Raw genomic sequence first — 23570 nt, forward strand, 5'->3', positions numbered from 1 at the left:
GTAGAGGCTGACTGTGATTGTGAGAAGTCTTGTTCCATTTTCATTCATTCAGCCATCACTTTGTAAAACAGTGACCCACCCTGCTGTAATTGTAAAATCCACTGTGCTGACCGTGAGGATCTCAAAGTTCCAACTCACTGCTACCTCTGTTCTTCCCTCAAGAACAGGATCAAGGGTAAGAAGAATCACTGAGACATGTTTCTGGAAAGTGTAGTCTTGTTGAAAGTGTTTAAAGTAGCCTGTTTGGGGGAAAATGTTCTGTTGACACTGATTCTTTGGCTATTTTTCATCCCATAAGTCCAGGTAAGATGGATCTAGAAGTTAAGTTTATGGGATAATGGGTCAAAGACTATAGAGATCAGGGATGTTGTTGACCAGGAGATATATTCACAGCTCCTCTCACTCCCCTCACATTTCCTCATTTCACCCCCAAGAAGGAGTCTGTGCCACGGGCTCTGGATGACTTTCCCTTGATAGGGCCAGAGCCTAAGACAAAAGGCCTAAGAGCTCAGACTGTTCTGGTTCAATGTACATTTAACCGAGTTGTTTGGGGTCCGCTCCAGGTCACAAAGCACTGTGCACTTGACTTGGGCTACAGCCCAACTAAATATCACATGTTCATTGGCCAGCGTCATTTTCTGTGCATGTATTTCCCTCTAGAGCAGAATCCAGGTGTGCAGAGTTGCTTGGCCATCAACCCCTCCATCTTCCTGTACTCCCAACAGGTGGTATAGATCCAATGAATCAAAGAAGCATATGCCCTAGGGACCACCAGTCGCAGAGTAGATGCCCACAGAGCAACGGAAGTTTAGTAGGACTTGATATTAGAAGAAAAAGGGATGCCTTTGGGGTGCCAACTTGGCCAGGACTTAAAACGCTGGACCAGCAAAGAGCTGTGAGAGCCGAGGTCAGCTCGGCAGTCGGCGCTGCCTGCTGGGTCTGGAGGCTCAGCCTTCCACTGTTCTGGAAGCTCAACCCAGGGACCCCAGCCAGGATGGTGAGCTCACCGTCTCCTCAGCATCCCATATGTAACAAAAGTGGGTGGCAGGGGGAGTTCTCTTTCCAGAGAACATTCTGTCTTGTTGCTTAGTCAAATAAGGACCAGTATGTTTCAAAACATGTGGCATTTCGGCAGGAGGCATGTACAGCTCCACAGCCCTTCCTCTGCAGTCACCATATCCTAAAAGCTCTGAAAGCTCAACCCTTTTTGGTAAGTGCAGGGACAAAAAACTCATTTGGTGGAAAAGACAGTTCTGATCATTAACTGTGTCTCAGAGCTCCCACTCATCACTATCATATCTGCCGTGTGCATTTTTATTCTTTTGAAATTTGGGTTTAATTTCACTCTTCGAAAAGAGTAGAAGCTGTCCCTGTAGGCAACAGAGAAGAGAAGAAAAAGAAGTGCCTGTTGTAATCAATAATGTAGTAGGAGAAATTGTTACAGAAAACAGAAAGGGGTATCTGTCTTAATGAAAAATAGAATATCAGAATCAAAACAATGTATGACTGAAAACTGAAGGGCAGGCTGTGGAAGATTTTCTGTGCAGTGATGATCAAGAACTAATTGCAAGGGGCAAACGATGTGGACCAGGACCGTAAGTTTATCAGATGAATCCGACAGTGCAGAAGCCAGCGTACGCTTCTAGTTTGTTGGTCATGAAGCAAGCCGCTAACATATACTACAAAACTGAGCGCTGAAATCAGTGTGAATATTCAGAAGGCTGTAGTATCAGTCAGGGTTCCCCAAAGAAACGCAAACAATAAAGTAGTATTTTGTGTGTTTTAAAATATATGTAAAAGAGATCTATTTTGAGGACTTGGCTCACATGATCATGGGGGCTGGCGATTCTAAAATCTCAGATTTTGCACTGAGGCCTTCAACTGCATGGATAAGACCCACTGACATTATTGAGGGTGATCTTTACTTAACGTCAACTAGCTGTGGGTGTTAACCACATGTCACATAATACAACAACATCTAGACTGGTATTTGACCAAATAACTAGTCACCAGAGTTAAGCCAAGTTGACACATAAAATTCAACCATCATAGCTGCCTACAGAATTTAAGAACATCATAATGTAAAATACATAAGGAATTTGTAATGACAGGTCTCCTACTAATGTTGAAGAAACTAAAATCTTGATAAACTTGTTAAAATAATGTCTGGTGTATACCTTAACTTTGAACATATTTATAATTCGGATGATAAAGCTTCATGTTTATTTTTTAAACCTTTATGTTTATAAAGCTATAAAAGAAACTAACAGTGGCTGAAGAGAACACCCACAGATTTTGACAACACTAAATGCAGGTGGACTGTTCTCGCAAGTTCTTTAAAGTGCCATATGCCGCTGCCCTCATCTCTGTCATTTCTAGATCTGTTTCTATCGATTAACTTTTTCTTAGCTGTGAATTACGTTTCCTTGTTTCTTCAAATGTCTAGTAACTTTTAGTGACTCTTGGAATATAAAATTGCATACTTGATTTTGTTGAATTTATTCTTTTTCGGGGGAAGGGGGTAAAGTAGAAAAGAATCGCTTTGCTAGGCAAAGGGGGCCACAGCAGGCTCACACCTTTAAAACCCTGTGTCCCTTGTTGAACTTAACTCTCAAAAGAGTGTTGGATTTTGTTGCTGTTGGCTTGGTCCTTTCAAGGCTTTGTTAGGTAATTAGAAGAGGAAAAAGGAGTCTAAAGTGGTGGTGACTGAAAGACAAAGAAGGGAGAAGAAGGGAAAACGGAACAGAGGAAGGTCCGATGTGAGGACCTCGGGTAGAAAGAACACTCAGCCCTCCTGGCCAGCCCCATTTATACTGGGCAGGCTCAGAGGGAGGAGAAAACAGAAGAGGAGCCAAAACTGAGCCGGGGGCTTCTCTTCTCTTCGTGTCTTTTGGGTCAGTGTGGCCTCACGCCTGGAGGATGTATTTCCCTTTGCTTGCCAATAAAACTGAGCTGTAAACACTGGTCCGTCTGTCGTTTCAAATTTTTGCTGCGACAAGACAGAACCAAGGAAATCACACACTCCCTCAACAGCTTGAATGTTGCAAGGCTTGTTTTTTAAGCCTTGCTAAGGTGGGTTTAAGAGTTACCTTTACTTCAGGGCTAGTTTAATCTTCCTGCTAATGTGTGGTCCTTTTGGGGTATCTGCCCAATTCCCTGGATGTTCAGTAAGGACCCTTCACTCAGAATGATCAGAACTTGAAAGCTTCTCAGCTCTGTGTGCACTCTGGGAATTATTTAGCTTACAGCTCCCTGGTCTTTCAATATATGAATTTTAGGAGGACACACTCAGCCCCATTCTATCAGCAGACTCCTCTGAAATATTATGTGAAGTGCAGTATATGAATGCAAAACCTTTCTGAAAAAAATTAAAATTCTAAATTATGAAATACCCAGCCACATAGGGTTCTGACAAGAGATTGCTAACCTATACGAAAATATCCTATAACTTCTTTCATTGCAAGAGATGGGGTTATAGAACTATTAACCCAGAAAATAATACCATTTCGCAAAAGTAAAAGGACATTTCGGGGTTTGTTTCTCTCGCTGAGCTGCCTTCTTTCTGAAAAGGGTCAGGGTTGCTATGAGTGGGGTCTAGACATCCCAGCTGTGCTCGCCTTTCAGTCGCAGCCTGCCCCGACTTCCCTGTAAAGGCTCGGAAGTCTTCAGCGTGTCCGCTTGCTGTCGGGAACACGCTGGGCTCGGGAGTCTGTCACAGGCACACGCTCCTCCGGGCGCAGCACTCCTCTTCGGCTCTGCCTCTTCCCGGCGCTGTCCTTGGGTGAACCTGTCTCCCAGATGACAGTGAGTGCGGTGCTTACCTCAGAGGCCGTGGTGAAGATCTGATGTGATGATTCTCAGAAAGCGCTTAGCTTAGCGCCCGCGGTCGAGAGCAGTCTCAACGGCCGTCCAGCTATTGCTCCCACTGCTTTTGTTATTCCTATTAAAGGTGGAAAAGAGGAGAAATTAGTTTGATGGTTTCCATTAAGGTGAAGATGACTCTTAAACAGCCCAATTTGGTTTCTGAAATGGAAAGCAAAGAAGTACTTGAAAATCTCTAGTGCCTCATAGGGGAGAAGGACATCAAGAGATGCTCACTAGCAGTGGATCAAGGGCTGAAACCAGAGCTTCTCGGCCTTGTTACAGTTGACATTTGGGGTCAGAGAATTCTTCGTAGGGAGCTGTCTCTGCATCGTAGGATGTTAGCAGCGTCTCTACTCGCTAGATGCCAGGAGTGTTCACCCCTCCCCCGCCTCCAGTTGTGACAACCAAAAATGTCTCCAGACACTGTCAGGTATTCTCTGGGGGTCAAAATCCACTCCAGTCGAGAATGACCTCTCTAGAGGAAATCAGTGAAGTGTCCTGAGATAGCCTTTCTCTTTGTTGTGGGGAGATGTGCACAGAGCTAGTTACAGGCAACTTTGAGCTCAGGGGTAAATGGGAACAAACGCTCCCCTCTGGCCCATCAGGTTCCTTTTGGGCCTCAAGCAAGAGTCCCAGTGGAATGGGTGGGGTGAGAGATCTTTGCTGGCTTTACTTTGCTCCCTGCATGTAAAGGCGCCATGAAATGTAGACTGACTCATTCTCATCCGCTTTGACCACAACTAGAATCCCACAAATTGGACCATTAAAAGCATCATCTTGTCATCGGGAACATTTCCAGGGGGAGTTCTTCGGTGTGAATGCGCGTGCGCTTCTGCACACGCCTGGCGCTTCTGCACACGCCTGGCGCTTCTGCACAGCCTGGAGCTTCTGTCGCCGTCAGCAGCAGGACAGGGACCTCGGGGGCCTCCACAGTGAGAGCAGATGCTGCCAGTGTTGTTAACGGTTTGCCTCAGGTTGTTGAACTTGGTCCAAGCAAGTCTGTCCTTGCAGGATAAACCCCGGTGGCCAGTCCACTCAGAGAAAAATAAATAACTGACCATCGATTTCTCTCTAGATGCAAGGGACTTTATGTGTAGCAAAAAGGAAGAAGACAAATCATCTCCTCACCTCTGCTGTGCAGAAAATGAAATATGCTTTCTTAGAATGTGTTTGGATGATTCAGTTTCCACAGGATGTTGTAACTGTGGAAACTTTTTTTCAGTTTTCCAACATAAAATGAAAAGGGCCTTCCTGAAATTGTAATCTTAAGGAACTCTGTAGGGATGCTCTCCCCTAAATGAGCATGGGAACATATATTTGGAGTAAGGGATCTGTGATGGGTCCAGAAGTGAGGGATATCAGAAGCATTTCTTGGCCAAGAGCCTCCAGTCATCCCACTCTTGTCTGAAACTATAAAAACATTGAGAGGAATCAAGTTACAGCTTACAGCCTGTCCACAGCCCTTTGAAAAATTCAAACATCCCTGGGAAAAGTAACCGTTAAGATAACATCAGTCATTCACACTTTAGTGTGAATTGGGTTTTTATGTGGTGCAAAAATGAAGAACTAGCATAGACTTTGAAGGATGTATCTGAAGGAGATGGGAAAGGAAGTATTGTTTGGGAGATAGTACATCATCTAGAAAAAAAGAGTCTAAAGCAAAAATCAAGCGCTAACAATTTCTTTTTTCTCTAGTGCCTTATTATTTTTGCTGTTTTAAACTCTAAAAGTAACACATGCTAAATCAAATAATACAGAGCCATATAAAATAAAAATGTATAGTCTGTTCCTCCCCCACCCATCTGGTTCCACTACCATGTAAATCAGTATTAACATTTTGCTTATTTTTTAATTAATTAATATATTTTAATTGGAGGCTAATTACTTTACAACATTGTGGTGGTTTCCGCCGCACCTTGACATGAATCAGCCAAGGGAACACTTTGCTGCTTATTGAGTGTGTTTTCATTGGGTTTATAGGGTATGTTTTTCTCTGTTTATATAAACTCACATATACATGTATAGTATACATAGAGGGTTTAAGTTTATTTTAACACAAGATTATTCTTTATGCTTATTTATCATGGACATCTTTCCAAATTAATGCCTTTCTCTTATTCTTTACAATAGCACATATATTCTGTGATATAGATATATCATTAGTTATTCAACAGTTTTTCTGTTTGCAGATATACCTTTTATTTCTACTTTTTAATTAAAGATGATGCTTCCTAATATCAGTTCAGTCACTCAGTCGTGTCCAACTCTTTGTGACCCCGTGAACCACAGTACACCAGGCCTCTCTGTCCATCACCAACTCCCGGAGTCCACCCAAACTCATGTCCATCGAGTCGGTGATGCCATCCAACCATCTCATCCTCTGTCGTCCCCTTCTCCTCCTGCCTTCAGTTTTTCCCAGCATCAGGGTCTTTTCCAATGAGCCAGCTCTTCGCATCAGGTGGCCAAAGTATTGGAGTTTCAGCTTCAACATCAGTCCTTCCAATAAACACCCAGGACTGATCTCCTTTAGGATGGACTGGCTGGATCCTCTTGCAGTCCAAGGGATTCTCAAGAGCCTTTTGCAACACCACAGTTCAAAAGCATCAATTCTTTGCCGCTCAGCTTTCTTTATGGGCTGACGCTCACATCCGTACATGACTACTGGAAAAACCGTAGCTTTGGCTAGATGGAACTTTGTCGGCAAAGTAATGTCTTTGCTTTTTAATATGCTGTCTAGGATTGTCATAGCCTTTCTTCCAAGGAGCAAGTGTCTTTTAATTTCTTGGCTGCAGTCACCATCTGCAGTGATTTTGGAGCCTAAAAAAATAAGGGAAATAATTTGGGAATCGATAAATAAATTGTGATGTAGTTATAGAATATCATAGTTAAATGGACTTGATGTATATGTAGCAACATGTTTAGATCATAAAAACAATCTTGAATGGAAAAAATATGCAGTAGCATATTGGACACCTTCTGACCTGGGGGCTCATCTTCCAGTGTCATGTCTTTTTGCCTTTTCGTATTGTTCATGGGGTTCTCAAGGCAAGAATACTGGAGTGAGTTGCTGTTTCCTCCTCCAGGGGACCGCATTTTGTCAGAATTCTTCACTATGACCTGTCCACCTTCGGTAGTCCTGCATGGCATGGCTCATAACTTCATTGAGTTACACAAGCACCTTCACAGCACCGCGCAAGGCTGTGATCCTTGAAGGGGTAAGGCAATCGGGACATACTTGTATTGTATATGCTTAGCCTTTTATGTAATAGGTAATTTTATTCTGCATATTTTTTTTTCTACTCAAGATTTTTTTTAAGATCTAAACATGTCTGCACATTTGGCCCATGGTCAGTTCAGATAACTTTAAACCTGAGAGTCTTGAAATGTTTGCCTTATAGAATTCAGTGTTTGGTTGTAAATAACGAGTCCTGCTATTTCATGCCAGTGCCCTAAGCTCACCACTTCGCTGGCTTTAACCTTTACACAGGCGCACTTATCTGGGCTGGCCCTGTTTTATTTCACAGCTGTTTTTGTCATCATCACCATCATTGCATCAGAGGCTGAAATATGATTATTTCATGTAACTTCGTAAACCACAGTGTTGGCTGATAACACAGGGCCTGAGGAAGGCAGGTAACCTTATTATGACTTCGAGCACAAAGCTCCGCTCCCAGGGGGCACGGGTCAGCGGCAGTGAGTTAAAACCTTGTCCAAAACGATGCACACTGTGGTGGTGATATTTTGACAGTCTCAGTTGTGAATTATCTTTCCAGATGTTCTCTCAGCAAAATTAGAGAAACCCCATTTCCGGTGAAAGTCCTTTGACCGTAAAGTGAAAAATGACTTAGAATAGAAACTTTTACCCTTCTACAAAGTGAATTTCTTCCCTTCTTGATTTAGTCTGATGGTAGTTATCATTTGGAATTCAGGAAAAGTAGTGCAGAAACCACAAATGTCTTCTTTTGGAGTGATAGGTTACTGATGGCTATGTCCTGGAAGATTTTAATAGTTGATTTTTAGGGAATGACCCAGAATCAGCCCTGCTCTGGGCTGTAGGAAAAAAGTCCAAGTCCATTCCTTTCCTTTCTTTTCTTTCGTGATATCTTAGTCCACTGAGGCAGCTATAAGACAACACCATAAATCAGGTGGCTTATAAACAACAAACATTTATTTCTCACAGTTCTGGAGGTGGTGAAATTTTTTTTTTTCCTGAAAGTCTAGTGTTTTGGTTTGTTTTTTGTTTTTTCTAGCACAACTGCTCGTTCTTTCTATTTGACTGTGCTGGATCTTAGTTGCAGCACGTGGGGTCTTCAGCCTTCACTGTGGCATGCAGCGTCTTTACCCGTGGCATGTATGTGTGATCTGGTTCCCTGACCAGGACTTGCCCCCTGCGCTGGGAGTGTGGAGTCTTAGCCACTGGACCACCAGGGAAGTCCCGGAAGGCGGTGAAGTCTGAAAATCAAGGCACTGGCAGGTTCAGGGTCTGCTGAGATCATGTGGTAACCTCACATGGAAGGGACAAGATTGCTTCCAGTTGCAAGGGGTGTCTCCTGAATGTCCATGAACAAGCTAGAGTGGAAATTTCTGCTTAGTGAATGCAAGGTAGAGATTCTCCCCTGGGGAGAACTAGCCCACGGTGAGGACCTTGGGGGTCTACAAGGAACTGAATGTTGAAGTAAAACAAAAAATTTTCAAGATCTAGAAAAAGGTGATGAGAAAGAGAAAGTAGATCCAAGATGCATGTCCAGGAATATGAGGCACAGAGTAAGACTGGATGCTTGAGTACATTTCTGGCAACAGAAGGCACATGAAGAAGGCAAAGTCAGCAATGTTCAGAGGTGAAGCTGGATGCCGGGGTGAGCGAGGTTGCTGGAAAAAAGTGGGGATGAAAGCTGTAAGGGGTACCAGAACTTCAGAACACAAGAGTAAATAGATTGGTTCAGTCGCAATATTTCTCTAAAAAGTGGAACTATAAAAATTGGAAGAAACGTGTACATGGAGGTTCATAGCAGCTTTATTTATAATTGCTAAAAACTTTAATTGGCCCAGATGTCCTTCAAGGAGAGTAGTTAAACTGGACTACTCAGCAATAAAAAAGGGAACCAATTATTAATGCACTCAACCACTGGAATGAAGTGACAGGGAAGTACTCTGAGTGGAAAAGGTTAAGACCCCCAAAAGGTTACACACTGTATGATTGAAAAGTAAAATATCATAAATGGGGGACAGATTGCTGGCTGCTCGGGGCTGAGGAGTCAGGGTGAGGAGAATAAGCCTGGTGGATTGCATGCAAGTCCGTGTCCTGGCTGTGACTGACACTCTAGGTTGGCAGGATGGTGCCAGTAGGGAAAACCAGGAGGCGTGCCCAAGAGGCCCTCTGTAGTATTTCTTACACCTGTATGTGCATTTACAAGTACGGCAATAAAAATTTCAATTACAAACTTAGAGTCACATGATAAAATGACTTGTCAAACTTGAAAGCAATTTGATCTAACATACACGTATTAGATGAGTGTTAAGTGATGGGTGCTAAGATTGGTGATGAGGGAATGCAAAGGTCTGGTGCCTTGCCTAAGGGCCTTCCTAGCCGGAGAGAACGCTCTGAAATCCACCTAATTTTACTAAGGCTTTACTTAGGAAGACAATGATGGACTCCTCCATTTGTGTTTTCTAATTCATGAATTATTGAGTGAGTGTGTGACAGTCCTGGAGACATACACAGTGAGTACTACCGAACTGGCTAAAGCACTGATGTCATGAAGTACATTTGAAAGGGATGGATAGCAATACAGATTTCCCCAGGAGAAAATCTCCTGGGAATGTATGAGGTTGGAGACTGAAGGAGACTCCTAAGAGCTCCATGGCCACGCTGGGTCAAGTGAAGGTTCGTGGAGTCCTCCAGGAAACAGAGACCCCTAGAGGCCTTATGCTTCCATGAAGTCTGGCTGAAACCTTAAATTACTCGTACAGCTTCCAAATCTCTACTCTGCTGGTATATGCAGGAGGTTGGATAGGTTGGATTATTTCCCTCTTTTCCTGGGTAAACTGTTAGACAGCATTTCTGAGCTTTCTTAGAAGTCAGATGTAGCTGCGTGCCTGAGTTTTGTCAATTGGAAATTCCAAGTAGACACGAAGACTGACTTCAGGACATGCCACCTCAAAATATGATCCTTTAGTATATTGATCATATTGAGCTGTAGGCATTTGAAAAACAGTAAGCATAAAGAGAGGTTTTCTATGAACTCCACTTACCTGCCTAAAGACAGAACCTCTAAAGGTAACTCAACTTTCATTGATTCCCGCCCCAGAGTTGCATCAACCAGGGAAGATTGTTACCACTCAAAAAGACTATAAGTTGACACCACATCCAAACTCTATCACCATCATACCTCCCATCTGTTCTTCTAAGGACCTATTTATCTTTCCTAAAAATCATACGTATTCTAAGATACATACATTCCTCTAAGATACATACATTCCTCTTCCCCTTTCCCAATTAAAATGATGAAGTGAAGTGAAGTGAAGTTGCTCAGTCGTGTCCAACTCTTTTCGACCCCATGGACTGTAGCCCACCAGGCTTCTCTGTCCATGGGATTTTCCAGGTAAGGGTACTGGAGTGGGGTGCCATTGCCTTCTCCAGGGGATCTTCCTGACCCAGGAATCGAACCCGGGTCTCCTGCATTGCAGACAGATGCTTTACCTTCTGAGCCATTGGGGAAGCCCAGCTATAGGAAATGTATGTCCTAAAATAGAAAACTAGAACATCGGACCAGGCTACCACACACGTGGGGCTTCCCGCATAGCCCAGTCGGTAAAGCACCTTTCAGATAATTTAGGAAGAACAATTTTTTATCCCATTCTTTTCATGTATCTTTCTAAAAACTAGGAGAGAAATTTTTAGCTGAGATCCCTGGAATAAAAAAAGATTAACAAGAAAAAACCAAAGAAGTTTATTAACATGTATACCTCATGCATACATGGGAAATACCCAGGAGAAAATGAGTAACCCTCCAAGGTGCCTTAGAACTTAAGTGTATGAAGTACCTTAGCAAAGCAATGATAATTTTCTATAGAAGTGATGACACAAAGAAAAAGGACCTTGAGTTTCTAGGGACAGCAAATAATGGTAAGGCAAATATCCAGGAAGCTAATAGAAGCTAATCAGTAAAGTTTGCTATGTAGCATCTTTTGGTACCATCTCCAGTACTCTTGCCTGGGGAATCCCATGGACAGAGGAGCCTGGCGGGCTGCAGTCCATGGGGTCGCAAAGAGTCGGACATGACTGTGTGACTAACAACAACAACAACCAGGTAAGTAGGATCTAAAGTTATCTCTGGTGATTAACTTCTGTTCTTCCTGGTCGAGAGAGGAGGAGGGATTCCTTTGAAAATTTATGTTTTGCTTTTAGGCAAATAGAGGAAGGCCCGGGAGCTTTCCTTCTATCTGCTTCTTCTCAACTGCCTTCAGCTCAAAGTAATCCTTATGCCGACATGGCGTATTCTGAGGGTGGTATATTCTGTCACCTAGCAGATAATGCGTGAATGCATGAACTGAGGAGTCACACATGCATATGCATAAAGTCCCTTATGGTGCAGGGTGGACCTGGGGGGTGGGAGGGAGAGGAAGGCAACTGGCTACAGGCCAGGAAACTAGAGGCTGGCTCCCCTTGCACTGCCGTGTTCTAGCACAACACTTGCAGGAGTTTGTGAATTCTAAATCTGAACTTCACTTCTAGCTCATTATGAAGACATATTGATAAAGTAAAAGATGAATCATATTGTATTACTTTGTCAGTTTTCCTTATAACTTTAAATATTTGGGCACACGGTATGCTGCTGCTGGCTGCTGCTGCTAAGTCACTTCAGTCGTGTCCAACTCTGTGCAACCCCATAGACGGCAGCCCACCAGGCTCCCCCATCCCTGGGATTCTCCAGGCAAGAACACTGGAGTGGGTTGCCATTTCCTTCTCCAATGCATGCGTGCATGCTAAGTTGCTTCAGTCATGTCTGACTGTGCGACCCCAGAGACGGCAGCCCACCAGGCTCCTCTGTCCACAGGATTCTCCAGGCAAGAACACTGGAGTGGGCTGCCATTGCCTTCTCCAGCACATGGTATAGGAGTCTCCATCTGCACCCAGGCCTTGCAGGAAGAGGAATAGGCCTGCTTAAATATTTGCCTTATTGATGTGACCACCCACACTTCCTTCCCTCCTTCCTTTCTTCTCTCCTTTGTCCTTCATTCCTCCTACTGTCCCTCCATTTCTTCCTTCTTTTCTTTTTATCATGTATCTGTCTGTCATCTGTTTTTCAGTCCTTCCAAGGAATTATTCAGGACTGATCTCCTTAGGATTGACTGGTTGGATCTCCTTGCAGTCCAAGGGACTCTCAAGAGTCTTCTCCAACACCACAGTTCAAAAGCATCAATTCTTCGGTGCTCAGCTTTCTTCACAGTCCAACTCTCACATCCATACATGACCACTGGAAAAACCATAGCCTTGACTAGACGGACTTTGTCGTCTCTGCTTTTGAATATGCTATCTAGGTTGGTCATAGCTTTTCTTCCAAGGAGCAAGCATCTTTTAATTTCATGGCTGCAGTCACCATTTGGAGTGATTTTGGAGCCCAAGAAAATAAAGTGGGCTACATTTTTATGATAGAAGGAAAGTGGCCGAGTGATAAAAGACTGCCTTCTTCCTCATTCTTTGAGTAGACACCACTAGCTTCTCTTTCGTATCAGGCAGGAGAATATCTGACCCCATGAGGTCAACTGGGACTGTCACAGTGCTTATTTAAACCAGCAAAAGGGTGGTAACATTGTTCTCTTTCACTTAGTGACCTGGGATATATCTTGTATTTTCATGTATGACTTTATAGTTAAGCAAGACTGCTTCATTCCAAACATTCCCATAGCTTTTTTGAGTGATCATTAACTTACACTTGTCTTGCAGAGTTCTAGAGGTTTCCCTTTCTGTCTAAAATTCCCTACTGGGACTTCGACAACTACCCGTATAATTATCCTATTCTATCCCTATCACCTCTAATCACCTCCGTGCCTAGGACTGCCCTGCTTATCACATAAATCTCCCTACCCCCTCGCCTTCAGGGAGGCAAATCTGACACTTGTTCTCGCATCTCCTCTCCTGGCTGCCTTGGGAATAAACTCTTTCTCTGCCACAAACCTCCGCATCTCAGCATTTGGCTTGCTTCAGGTCAAGCAAAGGGACCTGGTCTGGTAACACATTTGAAAGTAGGTTGCAAACATCGTGATACTTCATCTCTTAACACTTCATGTGTTTTCTCAGAAAAAGGACATTCTCCTATTTAACCACAATATTACAGCACACCAAAGTTTAATGTTGATGTGATAAAATTATCTAATATATAACCTATATTCAGAGTTTTTCCCACTGTCTTAAAAAGGCCCTATGGGGGCATTGTGCATGTCTTTATTCTGTTTGTCTAGTTATCCTTTTTGGTTGTAGTTTATAAAAATGTAAGTTCATGATGGATTGGGAAAAGAAAAACTGGTTATTCACCTCGGATAGTTTGAAAAGCACTGTTATGGGAAGAGGGACCCCTTCCAGGGCCCGAAAGGGGGCTCTTGTCTAACCCTTGGAAATGAATTGTCCACAGAGACACACGTGCTGACAAAGCAAGAGGCTTTATTTGGAAGGGGTGCCTGGGCAGAGAGCAGCAGGGTAACGGAACCCAGGAGGACTGCTCTGCCACGTGGCTCTCAGTCTCGGGTTTATGGTGATGGATTGGTTTCCGGGTTGTCTCTGGCAATCGTTCTGACTCAGGGTCCTTCCTGGAGGTGCACACACTGCTCAGCCAAGATGGAAGCCAGAGAGGATTCTGGGAGGTGGTCGGGCACTTGGAGACTCCTTTTGGCGTTTCCCAGATTCTTCCAGATGGTGGTGGCTTGTTAGTTCTATATTCCTTACCAAGACTTCCTGTCGTAAAACAACTCGTGCAAATGGTTACTGGGGTACCTGGTTAGGGTGGGCAGTTGTAGCTGGTGTGTTTCCCCTAACAGCTGAAAACAGTGTCTGTCAGGAGTGTAAGTATGCGTGTATTTGTAGGGTGAAGGTGCTGGGGAGGAAGACACTCCTCTTCTCTTCTAGGTTCTTCTGGCTGGTCTAAGAATTAAACTGACCTGAGACAGATTAACAGGGAAACTGAGCGACTCCCTCAAATGGCTGAAGCCCTCACCTTAAATACCATCCTTAGCTAAAGACAAAAGTTGTTGAGCACGGCAAGAGTCAGTTACCAGGAAGTTAGCAGGAAAGCAAAGTGAGCAAGAACGATTAGGGTGCAGATTTAAGTCCTTGCCTTTTCCATTGATAAGAGTTTCTAGAGCTTTCCTCTTCCAGGTACAAAGAGGAAGACACACAAATAGAGATTTCTGTTACAAATGTAAATATGTCTTACAAAAGGGCAACTCGTCTACTTGGTTTTCAGAACTCTTTCCTTGTCTCCTATTTCTCAGAAAATAACCACTTTAAAACAATTAATACACCAAAGAGATATATTTAGGGTGGCAAATTCTGCTCTCCTACAAAAGGAAGGATAAAGTCATTAGTTTCTTGGTTTCAGGCTTTTTTCCAGTGTAGGAGTCAATCAAGAATCACCCTGTCAACTGAAGACAAATGTACAGCCTAAATGTTGAGAATTATGTTTTGTTCAGCAAAATTTCTGAGAACTCAAGCCTGGCAGGCAGCCTGTCAGATAGCTGAGGGACTGCTCTGAAGAGCTAAGGCAGGAGCCGGGATTTATAGAAGTTTTTGCAACAGAAACCAGATAGTCAGAACATCAAAAGATTACTGTTAAAGAAAACCAGATGTCTCAAGTTAATGAACTGAGTGCTTTCTATGTTTGGGAAGATGTAACAATCTGGGCTCACTTAAACCATCCGTTCAATATGCACCTCAGCTATCTGGAACTGGTATTCTGGTTTCCCATTCTGGATCCCCTCAGGGCACACGGCTGGGGTGGCTGCAGGTGGCTGATGGCTTGATGGCCACACCCTCCATTGTTTACTGATATGGCGGGTGACATCCCACAAGGTAACATTTGTTTTTCATGCTGTATAGTAAAAAGCTTATGAAAAACCAAGAAAAGCTTCTGTTAAATAGAGGTCAAATTAGATTGCTTGGTATAATTGGTGGGAATGTTAAAACACTAAGCACATTTTATGGAAACAGAATGCATAGGTCTTCAGAATTTTAAGAGATTAAGGGGAGCAGCCAACAATAAATGCCAACAGCCTCTGAGCTTTAATTTCAGAGTTTTTTTCCAGGACTGTTATTCCTTAATGATATACACCTGCCTTTCCTTTGGCTTCTGCCCTGATTTTATATTTGTCCTGAAATGTAGGTGGAATAAAAACAATGTCAGATGAGGGAATTTTTAAAACAAATAAAACTTTAAGCCAGTTGTGCTCACGTTTTCAACAAATGAATTGCACTTTGCACATTTGCAAATCCTTGCACTGTTAAACACGGGTTTCCTCACTTCTCTCTCGGGCTTACTGCTTTTTCCATGGCCTCACAGGGAGCAGTAAAACACGGATGTTTGTGAAATACTGTTGTTTCCTAATAACTCATTATTTTTCGTGGCGAGAAAGTGATGTTATAACATCACCTGTCTTAACAAGATTTCATTTAAGAATAAAAATGTTCTTAACAAGAAATGTAACCAGATAGGGTCAGGGGTCCCCATGTTAGCACTCAGGTTCGCAAAAGCCAATATTTAAGAGACACGGGTTGGTTGGAAAAGAAAGATTGGAGGCCAGTAACCTGGGGAGAAGGTGGACTCCAATCTGAAGATTCTGCTCTACCATGAGAGTTTATAAAGGAAGAAAGGGGAAGTCAGTCACAGTTAATCATTTGGAGAGGGTTCAGAGTATTTGTTTTCTTCTACTTTGTGCAGACTTTCTTCTGATTGGGCTCAGACGGTAAAGAATCCATCTGCAATGCAGGAGACCTGGGTTCGATCCCTGGGTCAGGATGATCCCCTGGTGAAGGAAATGGCAACCCACTCCAGTAATCTTTGCTGGAAAATTCCATGAACAGGGGGACCTGGTGGACTACAGTCCATGGGGTCACAAAAGAGTCGGACACAACTGAGTGGCTGACATTTTCACTTCTGATTGGTTGGTGATGAAGTGACAGGGTGGCGCTCCAGGACTCCTGTGCTCAGTCCAAAGTTACCATCCTACACCTGGGTTCCTGCCTTAGTTTCTGCCAAACCTTAGTTCCTGCCAAAACCTTACTTCCTGAGGAAGAACCCAAAGACACTGTATGCGTACCACTTAGGAAGAACTGCCTTATCGTTGCAGTATTGTCTTTTGATTGCTCCTCCTTTGGTTCTGCATTCCTTCACTTCCCTGATAGCAACTATTTGGATCTGTTCTTTGGTACTCAGGGAAGGTCTGTGAGGCTGAAGTCTCTTTCCTACAAACAAGAAATGGGAGACATAGAAAGGATTTGTACACAGAAGGGCCCCACAGAGTCCCGAGCAACTATTTGGATCTGTTCTTTGGCACTCAGGGAAGGTCTATGAGGCTGAAGTCTCTTTCCTACAAACAAGAAATGGGAGACACAGAAAGGATTTGTACACAGAAGGGCCCCACAGAGTCCCGCTCAGTTTCACCTGGAGAAAGAAAAGCAGCCATTGCTTTCTTGACAGAAGAGAAGCCATTTTACCTAAGCCGTTTTGTGACCTCAGCCTGGCCACGATGCTTGCCAGGCCTCAGTTATTAATAATCTTAAGGGAAGTACAGAAATGCAGACACAAAGGAAAAGCAGTCAGTTAACAAACTGTTGGCTTTAAAGCAGACTTCTAGTTCCTCCTAGGGATATGCAGAATAATCTGAGACATTGGTTTAAATTCTGCAGGAACTAAAGTCCCCTACCCTGCAGGGGGTGGTAGGATGTAACAGAGAAGTTGGAAGATGGTAGATGACACCACCCTTATGGCAGAAAGTGAAGAAGAACTAAAGAGCCTTCTTGATGAAAGTGAAAGAGGAGAGTGGAAAAGTTGGCTTAAAGCTCAACATTCAGAAAACAAAGATCATGGCATCCGGTCCCATCAGTTCATGGCAAATAGATGAGGAAACAGTGGAAACCATGGCAGACTTTATTTTTTGGGGCTCCAAAATCACTGCAGATGGTGATTGCAGCCATGAAATTAAAAGACACTTATTCCTTGGAAAGAAAGTTATGACCAACCCAGGCAGCATATTAAAAATCAGAGACGTTAGTTTGCCAATAAAGGTTCATCTAGTCAAAGCTATGGTTTTCCAGTGGTCATGTATGGATGTGAGAGTTGGACTATAAAGAAAGCTGAGCGCCGAAGAATTGATGCTTTTGAACTGTGGTGTTGGAGAAGACTCTTGAGAGTCCCTTGGACTGCAAGGAGATCCAACCAGTCCATTGTGAAGGAGATCAGTTCTGGGTGTTCATTGAAAGAACTGATGTTGAAGCTGAAACTCCAATACTTTGGCCACCTGATGTGAAGAGCTGACTCATTGGAAGAGACCCTGATGCTGGGAAAGATTGAGGTCAGGAGGAGAAGGGGACGACAGAGGATGAGATGGTTGAATGGCATCACTGACTCGATGGACATGGGTTTGAGTGGACTCCGGGAGTTGGTGATGGACAGGGAGGCCTGGCGTGCTGCAGTTCATGGGGTTGCAAAGAGTCAGACACGACTGAGCGACTGAACTGAACTGAACTGAACTACATACTAAGACCCCAAACTGATCAGAACCTAAGGAATGATGATATTGACCTTTTCTGAGCCTTCTGAATTCAAGCAACTAAAGCTTGGACTCTGGCAACCTTTACCCCAATTCTGTGCTGAATTCTCTTCTGCTCAAGCTTCTCCATGACTATGCTTACACCACCCAACCCTCTTCACAGATATGCACGTACCTTTAGCTTAAAACTTCCCCAATATCACAGTAGTGAAGACTGCTTTGGGAAAGATCCCCAAGGCTCTCCTTACCTGCTGCAAGTAATAAGTCCTTCCTTTTCCTGCTCTTTGGCTTGGTTGTGTCTTTTGGCTCAACATGTATCAAGAAATGAACCCAGTATTCAGGTAACAGCAACACATTAGAACTAGACAAACACTGGGTATGAGAGATCTTTACTCCTAGATGTTTATTTGAGGTTTCCATTATGTTTTTGTTTGAACCCAAGACTCCATTGGAAGACTGGCATTTTAAAAAATATTTATCAGTGGAAGAAAATAAGAAGCAGAAAGTTCTTTTCAAACAAACTCCTGACTCCTTAAAGATATTTGCCGGGAGCCGGCATATTGCATATTGAGTGCATATTGCACGTTGAGTGCAGCACTTTCCACAGCACCATCTTTCAGGATCTGGAATTGCTCAACTGGAATTCTATCACTCCCGGGAGCCAGCCTGAGAGCTCCACCCATGACAAAGGTCATGAGGAAGGAGGCTCGGCATACGCAAAGGTGGGATCGAGCCTCAGGAGTCCCCCTGGAAATTCTCGAGCATCTACCCCCAAAACCAGAGTCTGCCTACTTTCTGCTTTGTGCTCTCACCTACACCTCTGACTTTATGGGGGGCTGTCCCCCACTACCTCTCTCTGAAAAAAAGAGTTAACTTACAGCTCCAGTTAATAAAGTTCCTGGGTGGGATAGTGTTTCAACCTACAAACTCCTTTGGAAGTCCTCTAGCCTGCCTGAATAGGTTTTTCCGGCCACATGTGATTGCTCAGAGCCTCCCAACTGTGAGAGGCAGGAGATGTTCTAAACTGTCTAAACACAGATTTCTTTGAGCAGTTAAAAGATTGATTAGAAATTGTATTGGTGAAGGGATTTTCACTTGTTGGGCCCATGTTTGCTGCTAAGTCTCCATATCCCTTACCTGCTGTGTCCCTGGCAGTGTATTGATTAATATAATTGGTGTAAATAGCAGCTTTAATGTTTGTAACCTGGGACCCTTGAGTTAATTCTTTTTCTTGTTATAGCCCACCACACCTTTGCTCTGTAGGAATGAAACTTTATCTAATGCTTTTGGAGGGTGGCGCTTGACTAATCACCTTTAGAGAAAAATAAGTTTTCTGAAGAAAGGGTCTTAAAATGTTAACAGGCCTCTGGGCCAGAAGATGATGCAAATCACCTAAACTTTTGCATATGATAAGTTTGCAGGAAGAAAGCCTGGCTTACTGTATGACTCTACCCCTTCCCCCATTATCCTCTATGAATAACTTAAGGTATAAAAACTACTTTGGAAAATAAAGTGCGGGCCTTGTTCACCGAAACTTTGTCTCCCCATGTCGTTCTTTCTCTCACCTTCTGGCTGAATTATACAGCCTCTTTTCTCTGCTGAATTTCCTCACTGAGCTATCCTTATTTCAGCCTCTTTTCTCCACTGAATTTCCTCACTGAGCTATCCTTATTCTATTACTCTTTATATCCTTAATTAACGTTTAATTAAGCAGTTTTTTCCTGATCCTTGCCAATGCCGTCCCCGCTTCGAATTCCCTAAATCCACCGGGGCTGGACCCCGGCAGATATTGAAAATGATTTGCTTTACTTTAAAGGTGTAAGTAATTGAAGATCAGAAAGATAATGTCTATGTAGTATGATATGTATGCTTGCTGCTACTGCTAAGTCACTTCAGTCGTGTCTGACTCTGTGCGACCTCATAGACGGCAGCCCACCAGGCTCCCCGTCCCTGGGATTCTCCAGGCAAGAACACTGGAGTGGGTTGCCATTTCCTTCAATGCATGAAAGTGAAAAGTGAAAGTGAAGTTGCTCAGTCGTGTCCGACCCTCAGCGACCCCATGGACTGCAGCCCACCAGGCTCCTCCGTCCATGGGATTTTCCAGGCAAGAGTACTGGAGAGGGGTGCCATTGCCTTCTCTGCTTTGACATAAATCACAGATAGAAATAATACATTTCTGTATATATACAACCCACTGCAGAGATGAATCTTCATTCATCTAAGTCAATGCTGTTCAAACATGGCCAGTTAGCACATAACTAAGTATTTGTTCGGAGAAGGCAATTGCACCCCACTCCAGTACTCTTGCCTGGAAAATCCCATGGATGGAGGAGCCTGGTGGGCTACAGTTCATAGGGTTGTGAAGAGTGGGACATGACTGAGTGACTTCACTTTCACTTTTCACTTTCATTCACTGGAGAGGGAAATGGCACCCCACTCCAGTGTTCTTGCCTGGAGAATCCCAGGGATGGGGGAGCCTGGTGGGCTGCCGTCTATGGGGTCGCACAGAATCAGACAGGACTGACGTGACTGAGCAGCAACTGCAAGTATTTGTTATCAATTGTTGAACAAATGTCTAGGCCCAAGATGGTCCCACTTCTGCCCTGGGTGCCATGTCAGCAAACCAAAACTTAGATAACTTTCATAACTATTGCTCAGTTGCTCAGTCATGTCCAATTCTTTGTGACCCTGTGGACTCTAGCCTTCCAGGCTCCTCTGTCCATTGGATTCTCCAGGCAAGAATACTGGAGTGGGTTGCCATAACTTTCATGTCCCTGTAAATGCTCTGCTTGACCAGAAACGCAGGCTATTCAGTCAGCCAACCCCAAACGCCAAGCCAACTCGGTTTCATACTTACTTCCTTGTTCCTTCTTACTCCATATGAGGTTGACTGTGTGGCTTCAGCCAAACAGATATTTTCTGTTTTTCTATTTCTTGTTCTGTATTTGCTATCTTATAAAATCATCCTGCCTTCTGCCCTATTTTGCAGTTCTCCGAGTGGAGACTGTCTGCTTCATGAAGTGTTAAATAAAGGCTGTTTGTATGACCTAAATCATCTTCCTCTTTGTTGTTGTTTTTCAGTTGCTAAGTCAGGTCCAACTCTTGGCAACCCCATGAACTGCAGCGCACCAGGCTTCTCTGACCTTTACTATCTCCCTGAGTTTACTCAAGCTCATGTCCATTGAGTCAGTGATGCCATCCAACCATCTCATCCTCTGTCACCCCTTCTCCTTCCACCTTCAATCTTTCCCAGCATCAGGGTCTTTTCCAATGAGTCAGCTCTTCGCATCAGGTGGCCAAAGTATTGGAGTTCCAGCTTCAGCATCAGTCCTTCCAATGAACATTCAGGACTGATTTCCTTTAGGATTGACTGGCTTGATCTCCTTGCAGTCCAAGGGACTCTCAAGAGTCTTCTCCAGCACCACAGTTTGAAAGCGTCAATTATTTGGCACTTAGCCTTCTTTATGGTTCAGTTCTCACATCCATACATGACTATTGGAAAAACCATAGCTTTGACGATATGGACCTTTGTCAGTGAAGTGATGTCTCTGCTTTTTAGGTCTGTCTAGGTTTGTCATAGCTATTCTTCCAAGGTGCAGGCATCTTTAATTTTGTGGCTGCAGTCACTGTCCACATTGATTTTGGAGCCCAAGAAAATGAAATCTGACACTGTTTTCACATTTTCCCCATCTATCTGCCATGAAGTGATGGGACCGGATGCCATGATCTTAGGTTTCTCAACATTGAGTTTTAAGCCAGCTTTTTTACTCTCCTCTTTCACCTTCATCAAGAGGCTCTGTAGTTCCTCTTTACTTTCTGCCATTAAGGTGGTATCATCTGCATATCTGAGGTTGTTGATATTTCTCTCGGCAATCTTGATTCCAGCTTGTGCTTCATCCAGCCCGGAGTTTTGCATGATATACCCTGCATATAAGTTAAATAAGCAGGGTGACAATATACAGCCTTGACATACTCCTTTCCCAATTTTGAACCAGTCTGTTGTTCCATGTCCAGCTCTAACTGTTGCTTCCTGTCCTGCATACAGGTTTCTCAGGAGACAGGCATGTGGTCTGATTTCCCCATCTCATTAAAAGTTATCCACAGTTCATTGTGATCCACAGTCAAAAGCTTTAGCATAGTCAATGAAGCAGAAGTAGATTTTTTTTTGAATTCCCTTGCTTTTTCTATGATCCAGTGTTATGTTGGTAATTTGATCTCTGGCTCCTCTGCCTTTTCAAAATCCAGCTTGTACATCTGGAAGTTCTCAGTTCACATACTGCTGAAGCCTATCTTGAAGAATTTTGAGCATAATCTTGCTGGCATGTGAAATGAGTCTTCTTTAAACGTTTTAAAACCCAGTCCATAAGGAAATAAGTTTTGCGTTGAAAGTGAGCACTTAGAAACTTTAAAAGCAATATGTCAGTAATTTATATATGTTGAATCTAAAAACAGAAAACTTGGCTTATATTTTGTATGTCTTTTCATTCCATTTTGCTCTTCTTTTTTGTTGTGGTTTATTAAAACGTGAGTTCATTTTGGGTTGGGAAAAGAAAACCTGGTTCTTCATTCAGATGGTTTGAGAACCACTGTCCTGAAAATGGTGTTTGGCAGGAATGTGGCGTATGTGTGTGTGTTTGTGTGGGTGTGTGTGTGTTTGTGTGTGTGTGTGTAAAATTAAAGGGAGAGCTGAAGTCGAAAGTCCTTAGATCAAATGACATGTCGTTTGTGAAGGGACTGGTGTTCACTTTTCCTCACTATGTTTTATCATAGAGTTTGCAGACTCTGTCTTGATGGAGCAGCTGAACACACAGTAAATGCTCTCAGGAGTGTTACCTGTACCTGCAAACAAGAGGCGTGAGCCCTGCGCCTGGCTGAGCATGTGGACAAGACCCTTCCTCGTCTGGTGAGCTGCATTCTTGGGTTCTGAGTCCCATCTCTAGTTAGGAAACTAGCCATCCCAGGCAGAGAGGGCTCAGACTCTCCAGGGCCTCCATCCTTGGGAACTCTGGATTGATGGCTGCCCTCCAGCTCTAACACTGACTGTCAATTCGTTCTTTTTTTCTTTCTCTCTCTCTCTCCTTTTTTTTGGCTGCACTGCAGAGTCTGTGGGATCCTCGTTCCAATCAGGGATGGAACTCACACCCTCTGCACTGGAAAGACGGAGTCTTAATCACTGGACTGCCAGGGAAGTCCTCTGTTAGTCGCTCTTTATTCTATTTTCTTTAAACTGAATGCAGGGATCCCAGAATAGCAGCTTTTGGAGGACAGACAAAGTAGCTCTGTTCAATAGAATGTAAAGAGTATTTACAGGAAAATGTTGTTCCATGTGTAAGTGGGTAAAAACATAATGAGTGTTTTTTTTGTTTTGTTTTGTTTTTAAGTATAGCTGTAAGCAGCATAGACAGATTCTCAGAGTTGAAAGAGCATTAAAAATCACTTAACCCAAAGATTAAGGAAATAAATCCCTGCTGAGAAGTATTCCCTAGTCTCTGCTTAGGAAATACACACCCGTCAGTGAGTGTCCCAGCAGGAAAGGGAAGGCACACTCCAGCTGGGTCACTGGAAAATAGTCATTTACAAAATTGTGGGCAGGCTTCATGGAAGCCACAGGGAATAGCGCAACACTTCCAGAGCAGCAGTATCAGGAGGCCCTCGCCTTCCCTGTGCCTGACTGGTCAGCAGAGGCCATGGTTCTTGGAAGTCTGAGGCAGTAGCTGTTAGTGGGCTGGGGCTGGTCTGACATAATACCACAGACGAGGTGGCTTAAACAACAGACATTTTCCCCTCCTCTTCTGGAGGCTGGGCAGTCTGAGATCAAGGTGCTGGCAGATTGGGTTCCTGGTGAGGGCCCACGTCATGGCTTGCAGACGGTGGCTTTCTCGTCATGTCCTCACGTGACAGAGAAAGCAAGCTCTGCTTTCTCTTCCTTTTCTTCCAAGGAAGCC

At 43.6% G+C, this 23570-nt stretch overlaps 1 protein-coding gene across 1 annotated transcript in view; it reads left to right on the top strand.

Annotated features, from left to right (window-relative positions):
* Positions 1–22832, top strand: part of BBS10 (Bardet-Biedl syndrome 10) — a 92296-nt gene extending 69464 nt beyond the window's left edge. Inside the window, exons 3-4 of the mRNA XM_055587385.1 lie at positions 22396–22528; positions 22726–22832. Coding sequence (XP_055443360.1) covers positions 22396–22483 — 88 coding nt within the window. The 3' untranslated portion in view covers positions 22484–22528; positions 22726–22832. The remainder of the gene's footprint in view (positions 1–22395; positions 22529–22725) is intronic.
* Positions 22833–23570: the final 738 nt, after the last annotated feature.

The sequence above is a fragment of the Bubalus kerabau genome, chromosome 1, assembly GCF_029407905.1.
Source record: "Bubalus kerabau isolate K-KA32 ecotype Philippines breed swamp buffalo chromosome 1, PCC_UOA_SB_1v2, whole genome shotgun sequence".
NCBI lineage: Eukaryota > Metazoa > Chordata > Mammalia > Artiodactyla > Bovidae > Bubalus > Bubalus kerabau.